The 15,994-nt window shown below is 32.6% G+C and overlaps 2 protein-coding genes across 3 annotated transcripts; one reads left to right on the forward strand and one right to left on the reverse strand.

The window, feature by feature from the left end:
- The first annotated feature begins 2,196 nt into the window (after positions 1-2,196).
- Positions 2,197-4,339, forward strand: LOC131632212 (GEM-like protein 2). Of its 2 annotated transcripts, none has more exons than XM_058902995.1 (4): positions 2,197-2,466; positions 2,566-2,673; positions 3,465-3,739; positions 3,836-4,339. In XM_058902995.1, exons 1-4 carry the CDS (start codon positions 2,340-2,342, stop codon positions 4,049-4,051), a joined length of 726 nt encoding a protein of 241 aa, XP_058758978.1. In that variant the 5' UTR covers positions 2,197-2,339; the 3' UTR covers positions 4,052-4,339. The 2 variants fall into 2 exon arrangements, with proteins under 2 accessions (XP_058758978.1, XP_058758977.1); XM_058902994.1 differs by having other exon boundaries at positions 2,200-2,466; positions 3,462-3,739.
- Positions 4,340-4,390: 51 nt separating this feature from the next.
- Positions 4,391-8,317, reverse strand: LOC131632211 (uroporphyrinogen decarboxylase 1, chloroplastic-like). Its single transcript, XM_058902993.1, has 6 exons — positions 8,117-8,317; positions 7,878-8,014; positions 6,561-6,943; positions 6,207-6,491; positions 5,433-5,668; positions 4,391-4,732 (listed from the first exon to the last, which is right to left on the reverse strand). The coding sequence occupies exons 1-6, from the start codon at positions 8,143-8,145 to the stop codon at positions 4,576-4,578; spliced, it is 1,227 nt and encodes a 408-aa protein (XP_058758976.1). The 5' UTR covers positions 8,146-8,317; the 3' UTR covers positions 4,391-4,575.
- Between the last annotated feature and the right edge of the window lie 7,677 nt (positions 8,318-15,994).

Raw genomic sequence — 15,994 nt, forward strand, 5'->3', positions numbered from 1 at the left:
TAAGTATACAAGTTGAAGGCAAAAGAGGAACTTAAAAATTGAAAAAGAATGTAATTTTTCAGAAAAGCTACAGCACGTGTCGACACGTATAAGCCATGTGTTGACACATGATCAAGGTCATGTTTCAACACATAGAAACATGAGCTACAGGCTTTAAAAATACAGCACATGTGTCGACTTGCAAATCGTATGTGTCGACATATATAAGTAATTGTTTTAGTATGTGTCGACCTAAGAGATTGTATGTGTCGACACATACAAATAGAGGCTACATGATTTATTATTGATGCACATGTGTCGACACATAGACATGTGTTTTGTGTAAAAACTAATTTTTAATGCATTGAAACTAATTTGTACTGCATGATACCTTTTTCAAATATGTTTTAAGTGCATTCTAAGTACCCTAATGCAAAGGTGCACATAATGACTCAGAGGTACCGTCCAATATACATAAATGCTAAAGTTATCCTTGTTTTGACATCACACAAAACATCTAACTAGCAAGTGCACTCACAAGGGGTAGGTCCAAGAAATGCAGTTTGACCATGAAAGTTGCAGTCACTTTCCTAATAAATCAAATGTGTGAAACCAAAAAATATTTCAGATACAGTAATCAGACTTCTAGATATCACATGTCCATCGATAAAATCTTGGCTCATGTAAGTCTTGTCAAAGATTTTGAGGTAAACCTTCATCCTTCTTGAGCTCCGTCAAATAAATAAGTCATTTGGCAACCTCCTATTCTCGGTTGAATAAAATGTAATTGTGATAGAGCTTTCACTCCTTCTTCTTCTACTTCGAGGTGTGGTGGAATTTTCAGAAACCACAAAGGAGATTTCTTATTGGCTTTTGTCGAACAAGTTTTTAGAGGTTCATCCATCAATGCATAATTCAATGTGATTATGATAGCAATTGAAGTATCCAAAAATAAAGGTTGGCACAAACTTTGGATTGAATCAGACTCTCATTTATAGAAAGAAAACAATAGTTGTGCATATTTTTTTTATATACGTGGGTCTCATAACTGCTCCCATAACTTTTTTTGTTTCCACCTCTTTTGGGATTAGAAAGAATTTTGTAAAAAAAAAAGTTTATTTATGCTTTTCTTTTTGATAGGGTTTTTCAAAAATATCCCCTCCCCCTATTTTGTAATGTCTTTATGTTCAATATATGGGCCTTATTCAAACCTAGCCCATCTTAAAAAAAATAAAAACCCAGAAATGTGAAGAAACAAAACTCAATAAATAGTTTGTGGAAAATAAAGGAGAAAGAAATTTTAAAGGGTGAGAAGGTGATTTACAAAAAATTTGTTTAAAAGAATTGAGGATAATGAAGGGAAGAATGTTTGTTGAAATGAATTTGAAAGATTTTATTTTATGAGTTCCAAATTTTTAGATTGTTGAAGATGATGAAGTAAAGGAAGTTTTTTTTTTTTAAGCCGAAGTAAAAGAAGAATCTTAACAATTTAAATTTTTAAAATGCCAAGTCTACAGCTTTTAAACCGAAATTAATTTAAAAAAAAAAAAAGGATTAACGGTGTAAATAAAAATAGCAATATTAATAATTTGGAACAAAAGATAATTGAAAAAGTCGATCCAAAAAATGCTTCTAACTTAAAATGTGACATATGTAATTTTACCTTAAATCAAACCAATATAGTATAAACTCTTAAATTCACACCCTAATACCCAAAATATGTCTCTAAATTATTTGTCATTTTATAATAATAAGTTAGTATTTTTAATAATTTTTCTAACAATTTTTTAAATTTTAATTCATCTAACTACATTATTGATTATTATTAATAAAAATATTAATCTATTTTGTTAAATCTGGTAATTATTAAAAAATATCAGATTTAGAGGGCAAATTTAAACTTGTGATATCTCATTCACCTGTAGAGGCGACGAAGTATCATTTATTTCCTCCATTATGGTATGCTTTTATGGCATCTTATTCCACAGCTGCAGCATCTCTCTTTTGGTGTAATGTTTTTCATTATCTTGAATTTATTCTCCACAATCACCTCTTGTAGTACTTAACTTTAATCCCAATTCCTAAACAAGTAAACATTCACACACCACTTCAAATATGCTCCTTGATATTTTATTTTTCAGAAACTCTTTTCAAAATAGCATTTTATACATCATAAACAATGTTTTTAATGGCAATGTGATGTGATGTTTTATTCCTTAACATATATTTCTCCAACTATTGACAACTACTAAGTTTCTATTATTCCACTTTTCTTTCACTTCCACCTTCTTCTAGTCTCTCTCTCTTTCCAATTTTTTATCCACTAGTGTTATTTGGTTCTTCTGCTGCTAAACAAGAGAATGAGCTTCAATCACAGAGAAATTCCAGTTACTGATGGAACAATTACTAGGACTGGCTTGCAAAACAATAGCAACAACCCTTATGTTCAACTTTCTCCTGCTAAGACTTCTTCTGCTGCTGCCAACCGTGAGTGATTTCTTTGAGATTTTGTGTTTTTTGTTGTAACAAAGTTGTTCTATTTCTCTGTGATGTTGATGATGATGACCCTGTTGGTATGATTTTCAGGTTCTAATCCCATGGATAAAATAAATGGTGCACTAAATACTTGTGGTAAGAAGGTTGAAGAAGCAACTAAACAGGCTGAGAGCATGGTTGGCAGTATTTGGAACCATGGTGAATTTTGCTCTTTCTGTTCTATTGCAGCAAATATATGTATCTATCTTGTACTTCTTACCTTATGTATGTAGCACATCAACACTTCTTAACAAAGACATGTTATGTGTATGACATGTGTCTCACACGATACAATACTTGACACATTTGATTACGTCTACTTTTGGATTGACATAAATTTATTTGGCCCTAAGAAGTAAGGTCCATGATAAGACAATGCAAACTAATTGCTTCAAAACTAGGCGAGTGTCCCACACAAGGTGACTGGTCGCCCTAAACGAGGCATAGGCCGCCCAATTGGGCTTGAACCGCCCGAATTGATCCATTTACTTATCTTATGTGACCAACAAGGTATCTAAGTAATAATCGGCTAGAGGAACGGTTCAAGGAGAGAGAGTCACCTCCCCATGATTATAAGAAGGACCCAGTCTTATTTCTCATATCTTTAACCTAGAAGATAGGGAAACTGTCTTTATGTCTGTCAATCCGGCCCAAGATGGAGTTTTTTCCACAAAGTCTTAACTCTATAAATACCTCAGTTTTAGGATTGAGGAATGGAACTTTTATTTTTCCCCACAAAACCATAGACATAATTACAAGTGTCAACATGACATGTTTGTGTCGGTGCTTTATAAATTCTTATTAATCTTGATTTTCGCTAGGAGTGACAATAGAAGGGTTATGAATACATAGTTATTTACTTTTGATGGTAAGAGTTTGAATTTGTGTGTTAATATTATTTGACAATGAAACTTTATTCTAATGGAATCCATTATCATTGTGTGCAGCAGTGAGAATGAGTTCTAATCCAATTGATACTGCAATGGCTAGAGTAGTTCAGGGAACAAAACTGATTGCAAATGGAGGTTCTGATAAGCTATTTCAGCAAACATTTGGGATTATTCAAGGAGAGAAACTGCTGAAGCAACATGTTTGTTACATATCAAAAATCTCTGGCCCTGTGATTGGAACACTTTATATAACAAACAAAAGATTGGCATTCTGCAGTGACTATCCACTCTGTCACCATCCATTCTCCTTGCAGCATCAATGTATCTACTATAAGGTACTTCCTTATCTCATTGCATCTTTAGCATCAACATGTATCAATAATTTTATGGTATCTGTCAAGTGTTGATTTTGAGTGTAACATAACTTGTAGGTGGTAATGCAGCTGGATCAGTTGAGGGCAGTTAGTCCTTCAGCAAATATATTTAACTCGAAAGAAAAATACATCGAGATTGTGACAGTGGATGGTTACGAGTTCTTTTTTATGGGATTTGTGTCATATGACAAGGCTCTCAAAACTCTGAATGAGGTTCTACACCAATATGGCAACAGTTCTTCCACTGACAAGTTCAATTGTCAAGTGTTTTAACAAACCTGAAATTCTTGTGAAACATTTTACTGTGTGCATGGAGACACCCTTCAAAAGACAGAAGTTAAATAAATATAAGGAATGTATTGTAGATTTTTTATTTCAGAATAAAAAATGCATTTAAATTTTCTATGGAAACCAAAAATAACTTTTGAAGTTTGGTCATAAGTTACCTTAAGTTTGTTAGCTTTGTTTTCTCGGTAATGAAATCAAAAGTTTATATGTCATTGTATTATTTGTATAATTTGTGTTTTCGCTGTAATGAAAGCATAATTAGTGTTCAAACAATGGAAGGAATCCTCTAATTAGTATATTGATTTATCATAAACAATTACAAAATACAGGAAAAATGCAGAGACTATTTTCATAAATTAGCCGACACGGTAATGTGTAAATTCTCAGACAATGATCAAATGATCATCATCGCATAGTTGGATTAGGAAGGACTGAACCTGTACTATTCCAGAAATGGCTTGATCTACCAGGAAAAGTACAAGAAGCGGCTACACTATTGACATTTTCCTTTAAACTACATTTGCAGTGTTATTTTGAGAGACTGTGTCAAACTTCAAGCTTCTAGCTACATCAAAGAAATGAGCAACAGCTTCTTCAGGTGTGCCAACAAGAACACCGTGCCCAAGATTAAGAATGTGTCGTCTAGGTCCCGCAGACCTCACAACCCTGACAGTCACATGTAATCATCATATTAAGAAATCAAGATAAATAATCAACAAATTTCATTTCTCTACTCTTATTTATAGCTATGAAGGTTCAATTGGACAAAAAAGCTAGTAACATAACAAGTAGAGATATCAGGATCTGTCACCGGACAAAACTTTGGCCTTTCTGGCAAAGGCACACTAGTCTTATTGATTAAATTCATAATTTTGAAACAAAAAAGATAAATAATAAAGCAACAATTCCTTGAAGAACATTTCTGTCATTTTTTGTTTAATGCCGTCCTTGTCATTTTTATTTTTGGTTCTTCAGTCAATTAAGCAAATACCATGGGCAGTTTAACCTACGCGTCTTAGACACTGGATCATAAGCAGCGGGATCACCTAGGAGGGTCACTTAGGAATCACTCTGGTGCAGTGTTGTCAAATAGCAGCTACAGAAGCACTATAGTGTGGGGGTATTTGAACAAAATGTTAATCTTTCGCAAAACAGTGTTTCGCGATATACTATTTACTATTTAGTACAAGTTACTGTCTAATAGTTGCTATAACTGCACGATAGCAATGTAGCATAGCGGAATTTGAACAAACTGTTATGCCTTGTGACACTGCTCTGATAGCGTAGCCACCCCTAGAATCTATATGCTGACGACCTAGAATGAGTATAAGAATACTAAAACGTAAATGGCAGTTATGTCACCAACCTCTGAATTTCTTCTGTCAGGGCAGTAAGAGGAGAGAATAAGCAAGCAGGGTCCACATTTCCTTGCACGCCTATCCCGCTACCTAATCTTCTTCTTCCATCAGCCATATCTACTGTCCAGTCTAGTCCAATAACATCAACTCCAGTATCAATCATACGCTCGAGAAAGCCACCATTTCCATTTATATAAAGAACAAGTGGTGTCTCTGGGCACTTTTTCTTCACCAAATTTACAATCTGGAAGTTCAGAAAGTAGTATACAACGAACAGAAAAAAATTAATTAAAAGAGATACTAATAGTAATACTTATCACAATGAAATATTTAGAATATGAAGATGTAGCAATAGAGTTCTAATTTCAAGTTTTCTCCCCTGAAGTCAGAAGCATGCTTAGTATACAACGAGCTTATGTAATAGTCAAGCTTGCAATAACAAGCTTTTTACCATAAGTGAAAAAAGTTAACAAGTTAAAACCTTTTAACCAATCACTTTATTTACAAAGTCAACCAACCACAAAGAATCATATTTCAAGATATAGACGCAACCTTCCAAAGTCTTTCCCTCTAAAAACCAACACCCAAACAGACCTTTAGTAAAGTATATACTAACTAACTTAACATAAAACCTATTAACTGTTGCAAAACTTGGCAAGCTACATTCTATTTTCCTTTCGTCAATAAAGAAATTGGTTTAAATTAGGATTAACAATGAAAAGTTTTAAGACCTAAAACAATTTTACAATGCAAGAAAGAAGCGGTGATTTTCCTATAGTTACCTCTTTGATATAAGGCTTTGACCAAAGCTCCCACATATGAGGAGGTAGCTGTCCGCCCCATGAATCAAAGATTTGTATGCAGTGAGCCCCAGATTCGACTTGGAAAACAATGTAATCTGCTATTGCCTTTGTCAAATGAGAAAGCAGAGTCCTCAATATGTGCGGTGCCGTATGGCACATACTTTTAATGTTTGTATACGTGCGTGTTGTACCGCCTTCAACTATATACGTTGCCAATGTCCAAGGTGCCCCCACAAAACCTAAAACAGCAGCATCACCACCAACCTAAACAAAACAAAACAAGTAAGAAAAACGGCCTTAGAAAAATCGCCAAGAAAAACAACCAATTTTTACCTCTTTCCGCAGGGCTTTAAGTGAATCTCCTACAAATGTAAGCTTGTCAAAGTCAATCGCGTGCAAAACGTTTAATCCCTCCTCAGAGCGGATAGGCGATTGTATTACAGGTCCCCTCACATCTTCTATGTCAAAATCAATCCCAAATGCAGGTAGAGGTGTAAGGATGTCGGAGAAAATAATTACTCCATCGGGCCTGAAAGCTTTCCAAGGCTGCAAAGAAATTTCTACAATGAGATCAGTTGTCTCTGACCTCTCTCGGAAGGAGGGATGTTTCTCAGCTAACTTTTTGTAAGCAGCCATGTACCTTCCTGCCTGGCGCATCATCCATGCTGGAGGACGACTAACTGGGTCTCCTCTGGCAGCTTTAACCAAGAGAGGATCTGATAATAAAAAGTAAAATGAAACATAGCCTCCGAGTCAAATTCTCTTGCCTATTCTCAGCAAGGTCACATTCGCATACACGACTGAACAGAGGAGAATGGAAGAATAATAAAGGGTGAGAAATGCTATAAGACTTTCTCAGACATGGATTAAATTGCGGTTTGCAAGCACAATCTTGACCACATCGGCGGCATTTTCCCGCAATATAAAAGTCAGCGTAACCTTGACAATATGACAATACGGTATAAAACACACTATTTTATTCAATTCATGGTTTTAAATTGCAGTCCGCAACAGCAAGCGATTGCAGCCGAATATTATTGATGCAGTAGCCTCCGCTACCGCATCGGACTGCAATTTCGGTGTGAATTAAAATCATGCGTCTGAGCGCCATTAGACATCACATCACAAACAGTTTTGCCCATGTTTCTTTAAGTATTTTCAGCAGAACTCAAAATTCCAGAAACCAAAAACTCAATTTCCTTATGAAAAATCTTAACATAAATTGTTTTTTAACGGTATATTTTAAACATCTCCCAATTAAAATTCACACCGCAATGCGCATCGCATCAACCACAATCGCAACACCCGCAGCCACAATTTAAAACCATGGTTCTATTCTCTTTTTTTTTTCACTTTTCTAATTGATCCATCTACCATTTGAATTGAACCAAAATGCATCATATTTTTAGGCTTATATCAGTTTTTGCAATACTTAAAAACCCACCCAAAATAAAACAGATACATATGTTATGTTGTGTCTCATTGTAACAACCCAAAATGAAATGCAAATATGAAAGAACACAAAAAAAATGGCATGGCATAGATAAAGCAAAAGCAACTACATTTCAAAATGAAAACAAACCAAACTCAAATTGAGAACAATTAATTAACAGTAAAAGACAAAAATGAGAGAAACTCAGCGGAGAATACCGGAAGAAGAAGAAGAAGAAGCGGCAGAGCAAGTAAGAGAAAACTTGGCGAGAGAGGGTTTTGGTTTGAGAGGAAGAGAAAGTAGGTTGAAGCAATTTGAATGTTGAAACAAGGAGGAAGAATTCCATCCCAAACCACTGCAAAAATTGCAAATTTCACAAGTCAGCACTTCAATTCAGAATCAAGGAGAGAGAAAGAGATTCAGAATGAAGGAGAGAGAAAGAGAGAGAATGGAAAACCTGTTGATGGAAGTAGGGATGGTGTCCATGATGAGAGAAATTTCGTCTGTTGTGTGTTGTTGAGAGTTTTGTTTATCCCTCTTAACCTCACCTTGTTGTTTTTCTTCTTCTCTCTAAGCTTGTACACAGTCCATAGGCATAGCCATAGCCATATGAGAGAGGGGACCTACACAACCAGGTTATAGCCATTTATTTACTGAGTAAAATTATGTAACCCAAATGTTACAGAAAACGAAATTAAAATTGTTTTTTTATACTAAATGGAAAAATTTGAGGCCTCAAATGGGCCGGTCGAACCAATCCGCTTTGAATCGGAAAATTATACCCCGTACCCCTACATTTATCCCAATACCCCTACAATTTTAAAAAAATTCCAATTTTGTCCTTATTAAATTTTTAACCATTTTTTTTATTTTTTTTTTTAATTTTACTGAACCGGATATCCCAGGGGTGGGTGTTCCGGTTCTTTTTTTTTTTTCAATTTTACTGAACCGGATATCCCAGACTTGGGTGTTCCGGTTCTTTTTTTCAATTTCTCTACATATTACCATCATATCCGGAACCAGAAGCGAAGAGAACTCTTCCGAGAAAAGAAGCGAAAGCCATTGCGTTGCGTTCTTGAGAAGAAGAAGAGAAAATCTAGGGTGAATTGAAATGCTGTTTTTTTTTTCTTTCTTGTATTTCTTTTTTCGGAGGAGAAAGAAAGAAAGAAAATAGAAATTATATATTTTATTTTTTGATTTGAAGAAAGTGAAAGAGAGATGATGATATGATGGTAATATGATTTTTGTTCCGGTTCTTTTTTTCAATTTCTCTACATATTACCATCAATTGAAAAAAAAAAAAGAACCGGAACACCCACCCCTGAGATATCCGGTTCAGTAAAATTGAAAAAAAAAAGAACCGGAACACCCACCCCTGGGATATCCGGTTCAGTAAAATTGAAAAAAAAGGAACCGGAACACCCACCCCTGGGATATCCGGTTCAGTAAAATTCAAAAATAAAGGAACCGGAACACCCACCCCTAGGATATCCGGTTCAGTAAAATTGAAAAAAAAAAATAAAAAAGAAAAGTTAAAAATTTAATAAGGACAAAATTAGGATTTTTTTAAAATTGTAGGGGTATTGGGATAAATGTAGGGGTACGGGGTATAATTTTCTTTGAATCGGTGAGTCAATATATTTAAATGGGTTGACTCGGTCAGGTCTAATTGTTTAATGGATTAAATGAGTCTGAATTGTTTTTCAATGACCCACGCAGTTTGATGGTCAAATCTGTATTTTAATATTATAATTTTAATTGTATAACAATTGATGAATGGATAAAAACTACATAAAAGTCATCATAAACTTAGTTAAGTGGTATTTAAAATAGGATAAACCTAACATGTGCCCTTTGAGGCACATGTTAAGAAACCTATATATAGAAAATTTGTATTGAAAAACGTAATAAACACATTAATTATCAACTTTTAATGAAAACAATGCACAATGCACAATTTCTAAAAAATAATTTCATATATATATATATATATATATATATATATATATATATATATATATATATATATATATATATATATATATCACAAAAACATTCATATAAAAGTATAAAGTAACTTAATATTATCACCAATATTTATCAAATTTTCTCTTCATCTCACATCATTTTCTTGATCACATCGTCTTGAAATCATATCTTCATCATCTTTAACTTTTCTTTATCACTTGAAAACACATTTATGCAATTGTATCTTATCTCAAATTTTTTTCTTCAAAATTTACCAAAATCTTTTTTTAATGGGCTAGCCGGAAGCCCGTTTGACACATTCCGACCCAGCCCTTGAAAAACATAGATTCGATGAGCTGGTCTAAAAAGATAGAGTTGTGTTTCTTTGAGATAATTTACGGTCCGACTCCCAATAAATTATTGGACTTATGGGCCTGCCTATTGGGCTGGAACGATTTTGACAGCTTTAAAAAAAATGTTGATGGATAGAGTAAATTTTTTTAAATTACTAACACGTAATCAAAATTCCCTTGTTTTATTTTATTGTTAACTTTTTGTTCATTTTTAATTATCTTTTCTTCAAAGTTTAAAATAGTATTAATCTCATTTTGTCAAAATTATTGTTTGTTATTTATTACATAAACTAAAAAAAAGTAAAAGACTTAATTGCAATTTTGGTCCCCCTATTATCTCTTTTTTTGAATTTTGGTCCCTTCATTTTAAAAATCAGTATTTTGGTCCCTTTTTAAATTTTTCTTTTGGATTTTAGTCCCCTTTACAATTTGGGTCTAATTTTGAATGACATGGCACATATACTGATGACTTGGCATATCCATATCATATTAATTAATTTATAATTACTTTATATTTTAAAATAAAAATTAAATAATATTAATCATGAGGAAAATACATATGATTAATAATATTAATATTAAATTTACTTCATTAGTATTAATACTGTTTAATAATATTAATATTAAATTTAGTTCATAAATATTAAAAATTCAAAAAAATATAATTAAAAATACTTCATTGTTTTATTTCATTTCATAAACAAACACTAGGCAATGATAATTTTTTAAATCATATTACTATACTCTAAATCTAAATCAATTAAAAGCCTAAAAGGCATGAACAAATATTAAATGTATTCATTCTAAATTATAAATTAAAATCACATGAAATCCAAAATAGGAATGAACAAAACCCAGAGAAAATATGAATAAAACATATAAATCTGAAACATTTAATTACTAAATAAAAATCTGAAAAAAAATCTCAATATCATCATTATTAATCTGTTGTAAACTGAAATTTTTTCTTCTACGTTTTAGTTAACAAAGAGATGAAATAAGGTTGAAAAATGAAAACCCTTTTCATTGATTTTGAAGAACAACAATCTATTACAACAAATGATTTTGAAGAACAACAATCTATTTTTCATGGTTTTGTTTGAAGAACAACAATAGATTATAATCAAAATCAACTAATGTAAAATCCCTAAAAACCAGAAGAATTTCTAGAGATGAGGAAGAATGAAGTAAATTAAGGGAGATGAGGAAGAAATAAATTTGCTGAGCTAATTGCTAGTGGAAGAGAGAAACTGTCTTTAATTCCTTCTAGTGGAGGTAATGTTGTTTTTGGTCCATCTGATTGCCCTGATGAAGCTGCTGAAGCAATATATCGAAAAGAATGTTAAAAGAAAAGGAAGATGATGTTGAATAACAAGGTAGGCTATGTGGGTCTCCTTTTTTCAATTGGGATAGTGTGTTTGGATAAAAATGTTTGATGAAATTTAATCTTCTTGAAGACAGAACACTTGGGTTTATGCTTCAGCTTGAAGATGAGGAACGCTTGGGTTTAGGGTTCCTTTTATCGGGAGGAGAAGAAGGGAGAATTCAATTTAGATTCCTTTAATTTGGAAAATAATAACTTATTATTAAATATTACTCCCTCCGTCTCATAATAAGTGTCCTATTTGAGTTTTGCACGGTTCTTTAGAAAATGATTGGATGTGTTGGTTTTAATGATAAAGTTAATATCATTTACTAAAGTACCCTTATTTCTTATAGGTAGTAGAATAGTTGAAAAACGTGAAAGTTAATAAATAGGGGTATAGTAGTGGAAAAATTAATAAATGTTGCATTGGTTTTCTAAAGAGACATTTATTTTGAGACATGAAAAAAGTGCAAATGAGACACTTATTATGAGACGGGGGGAGTAAGTTAATAATTTAAATATTGTTAATTAATATTACATGGATTTAAAATAGTTAAATTGAAATTGACAAGTCATCACAATCAATGACACATCATTCAAAATTAGGGGACTATAATCCAAAACAAAACTTAAAAGAGGGACCAAAATTCAGGTTTTTAAAATTAGGGGATTAATACTCAAAACAAAGGGAAAATATGGGGACCGAAATAGCAATTAAGCCAAAGTAAAAAAAAAAGTTAAGAGTATTGTAGATGAAAGAACAACTAATCAAATTTATTAGCTTCCTCAATTATATAAAAGGTATAAAAAAAATACAATTTTTAGAATAGTTCATACTTGAAAACATTTGGATAGGTAGTCTTTACATCATCCTTAATTGTCATTAACTTCACCTTAAAAGCATCATTTGACTGCAAGTCATTTACAACTTATTTTCTAAAGCTTAAACTTCTCATCAAAGTTTTTTTTCCTCGGTCCATAACTTTTGGTACGTAGTAAGCATGGAACTGGTCAGAGTTATCGCTTAGACTAGATAAGGAACACACTCAACCAAGACTTTGTGACTGCCTAGGGGCAATATCTCAACCACCAAGCGCAGTTCACCACAAGAATTACCCAAAAATCTTTTTCAAATAATAGATAGCGAGCTAGTTAAAATCAACATAAATTTCCCTTCTTCATATCTTTATGAAGTAGAGTTTTTTCCCTTTTTTGGAACGACATGCCATAGAAATATTAAGAGAGGGAGCCATCGGAGAAGATAATGTTATATAAAGCATTCTTAGTAGTCTTTGCAACAGTAGTCAAAGCAAGAGTTTGGGCCCAAGACCCTTAATAAGACTTATTTTTTTGTCAATGGACATGTTATCTACAAAAAAGAAAAACAAAGGCAAGTACAATGCAAAAAAAGGTCGTCGAACCCGCCCAACAAACCCTTGGCTTTGTTCCAGCTAAGGGTTAAGATTAGATATTCTTCTTGATCAAGTGACTCCAAACACAAGAGTGAGGTGAATTGTAATATTTTAAAATCAAGATTAATTTAATTTTAATTAAGAAAATGTTCTATTTCATAAAATGTTAATGCTAATATAAATATGGTAGAAAGAAGAGAGGGATAAAAAGTGATACGCAGCGGAAATAAAATAAGTAATGAAAAATAAAGAGAGAAAAGTTAGAGAAATTGCACTAGAAATTTATACAAGTTTGACCCAACCTTTTAGCAAACTCTTGTCCCCAATAGTTTTCTCTTGAGAGTTTCCACTAAAATGATTTGAGCTTTTCACAAGATTTTCTCACGAACCTTCTTACAACAAACAATAGATTTTTCAGAGAATAATCTCTAAACTCAACAAAGATTTTACACCGGCTAGCCTTACAAACCAAACATACATTTTACTAAGACGAGCTTAAGAACAAAACATCGGCCAAATTCAATAACCAACACACAGCTTTCACAAGGTGAGCTCAAGAACCAAATAAAGTTTTTCATAGTTTAAGCTCAAGAACCAAACAACAATTCTTAAAAGATATTACGCAACTGAAAATACCATTTTGAGTGATGTTACAAAACATCATATCACAAGTATATCAAAATTCGCACAAAGGATTTTTCACTCTCAAATCACTAAGGAAACTCTAGTAAAATAGAAAATAGAGGAGAAGATAATAGAAAGAATGATAGAAAGAGTTCTATTCTGAAAACTTATACATAGTGAAATGAGGGGAAGTCTTCTTTATATAAGAAAAAGTTTGGCTCAAAAGGAAATTGATTACAAGTTTTTTTAATAGATTAAGAAGTTATTTACCATGGTCTAATCGATTAGACCATGTTCTTAATCGATTATGCAATGTAAAAACTTTTAGTAGAAATACTTCTTAATTAACTTCATATAAACCCTTATAGGTTTTTAAGATGTTTTATAAAATCATAGAGGTTTTGAAAATATTTTTTTGTGTGTGCTTACCTTAGTTTTTTTAGAATTACTCTAATAAATTAAATTGATCATTCAAACATGCGCTAAGCGCAAGACTAGGCAAGCTTTCACATTTTCTCTCTTTCACAACTTCAAATCCCTTGCATGATTCAACATTGAGATCACACTTAATTTTGAACCTGGGTCTTAAGGCTTAAGATAACTCTTGAACAGATACCTTCATCAAAGATTGCTAGGTAGTTTACATCAACTCCTTTTTTACATAGTTTTCTCCAAGGACTTCAATGAATGTCGTTTGACATAAGGTGTTATCATCATTAAGGTGGATTGAATTTTGATTTCAAAAAGAATATCTTGATCGTTGAATCATCTTGACAGATGAATACTTCAATAAATGTTTGATATAAGGTGTTAGCATCACCAAAACCAACAAGATCCTCTAACGGTTGTAAACAATTGTACTTTGAAGCATATAGATTCACATTCTCCCTCTTTTCGGTGATGATAATGCATCTCTTAGGAAGGTGATAAAACATAAACAACTAGGTAAAATATTGAAATGGTTAAATTCCTCCTTGCAAATAAAGAGAGTATTTTCTACTTTGCCTAACAGTATACTTCTCCTCCTTTAGAATTATTGAAAAGGTAGGATAAAATGAAATATCACAAGCGCATAGATTACAAAATAACTCATATAAAAGGAATGTGCTACTTGATAAAAAGATAAATAAGCACAAAGAGAGACACAATTAAGCACAACATATGACCATACTTTTTTCCACACATGACAACATCCAACTTTGAGATTTCTTCTTTTAGCATAAGCTTTTGTTGACCTTCCCTTTTTATTAAAACTTTTTATCACATGTTGGGTAAACCTTAGAGGAATTCTTCCTCTTGATTCTTTCTAGAACCGAACTCTACTTTTCTTTGGCTCAACCATACTTATCAGTCTATTAGTAAAGACGAGGATCAAAATATTCCAAGCACCATGAGGACCTCCAATTTCCTTAACCACCTCATACTTCTTTCATTTTTTTTGAATCATAGTAAATCGAAGGAATGCCTAAATAAATGTAATCTACCCAAAAGCACAAATAACATTTTTCATTATCAATTATGGGCTTGGAAGGGCACTTAATTGTAAGAATCATTGTACTTAATCACACAAAAATATGAGTGAGTTCAAGGAAGGAAGTTCATATGCTCACTACTCTCATTCCCTTGAAAAGAATGATAACATAAATACCATTATACTAACCATCACACCATAACACAAGCAATTATTCTAAACCTTCGTCAACGAAGAAAATAGATGAGGGATATAGGAACAAAAAAGGAGTATACTACATCAAACTAGTAAATATCACTCCTAAAGAAATATGAAACAAGGAATAGATAATAAGAACTTACTAGTAGAGAGCCCGAAGAAAGTTAAAGAAAAGTATAAAATGCACGAAATAATCAAAGGGAAAAAGAGAAGAACACATCTAATGCCAATATTTATAGATATAATATCATCAAGGAAAGAAGACGAAGAGGAAAAAATTTAACGATCTAAAAGCGATAGAAATTAAGGGTCAAGTATTGACCAGTAAACAAATACCACGTCATTAAAGATGACACCAACGAAATAGTAATTATAGACGTGGTTCCTGGGAAACAACTATACCATTCTTAATAATAGACCACCACCTTATGTAGTATAAATGACGTGTGGTAGAAATTAGAGGCTACAAATTCCATATATTCTCATTACTTCATGATAAGAAAATAACGAAATACCAAAGATTAAAATCAATAAGATATGCTAATGATGGATGAAACATCCATTGAGACCGCCATAACGATGGACTAGGATTACAAGTCACGCTCCGGCTTCGATGGGCCAAGCTTAGAGCCTTATTGTTCATTCATGGGCCAAAAAATATAATAACCATGACCCGATACGAATATGAATCCATAATGAAGAACATGATTCGATTAGGCCCACAACATAATAATGGTTAGACGAATGGAAAGAATAAAACATATTAGGTAGAGAGAAATAAAACATAATAACGGTTATCAGATGACAGAACGAATGATATTCTGATATCTCTCATGTCTGGGACACTTTTAGATCCTTAAACCTTAAAATGTACCTAAAAAAGGGAACAAATGTCAAAATCAAGGTACAGACTCTATATAACCTAAAATATTCCTTTCAGTAC

This window comes from Vicia villosa, unplaced genomic scaffold (genome assembly GCF_029867415.1).
Source record: "Vicia villosa cultivar HV-30 ecotype Madison, WI unplaced genomic scaffold, Vvil1.0 ctg.000912F_1_1, whole genome shotgun sequence".
Classification (NCBI taxonomy): domain Eukaryota; kingdom Viridiplantae; phylum Streptophyta; class Magnoliopsida; order Fabales; family Fabaceae; genus Vicia; species Vicia villosa.

Coding starts and splice junctions, on each gene's coding strand:
- LOC131632211 (XM_058902993.1), bottom strand. CDS start 8,145: ATGGACACCATCCCTACTTCCATCAACAG. Junction 8,015..8,116: donor ATCCCTACTTCCATCAACAG/GTTTTCCATTCT, acceptor CAATTTTTGCAG/TGGTTTGGGATGGAATTCTT. Junction 5,669..6,206: donor CAAAGCCTTATATCAAAGAG/GTAACTATAGGA, acceptor CTGAACTTCCAG/ATTGTAAATTTGGTGAAGAA.
- LOC131632212 (XM_058902994.1), top strand. CDS start 2,340: ATGAGCTTCAATCACAGAGAAATTCCAGTTACTGATGGAACAATTACT. Junction 2,467..2,565: donor TTCTTCTGCTGCTGCCAACC/GTGAGTGATTTC, acceptor TATGATTTTCAG/GTTCTAATCCCATGGATAAA. Junction 3,740..3,835: donor ATCAATGTATCTACTATAAG/GTACTTCCTTAT, acceptor CATAACTTGTAG/GTGGTAATGCAGCTGGATCA.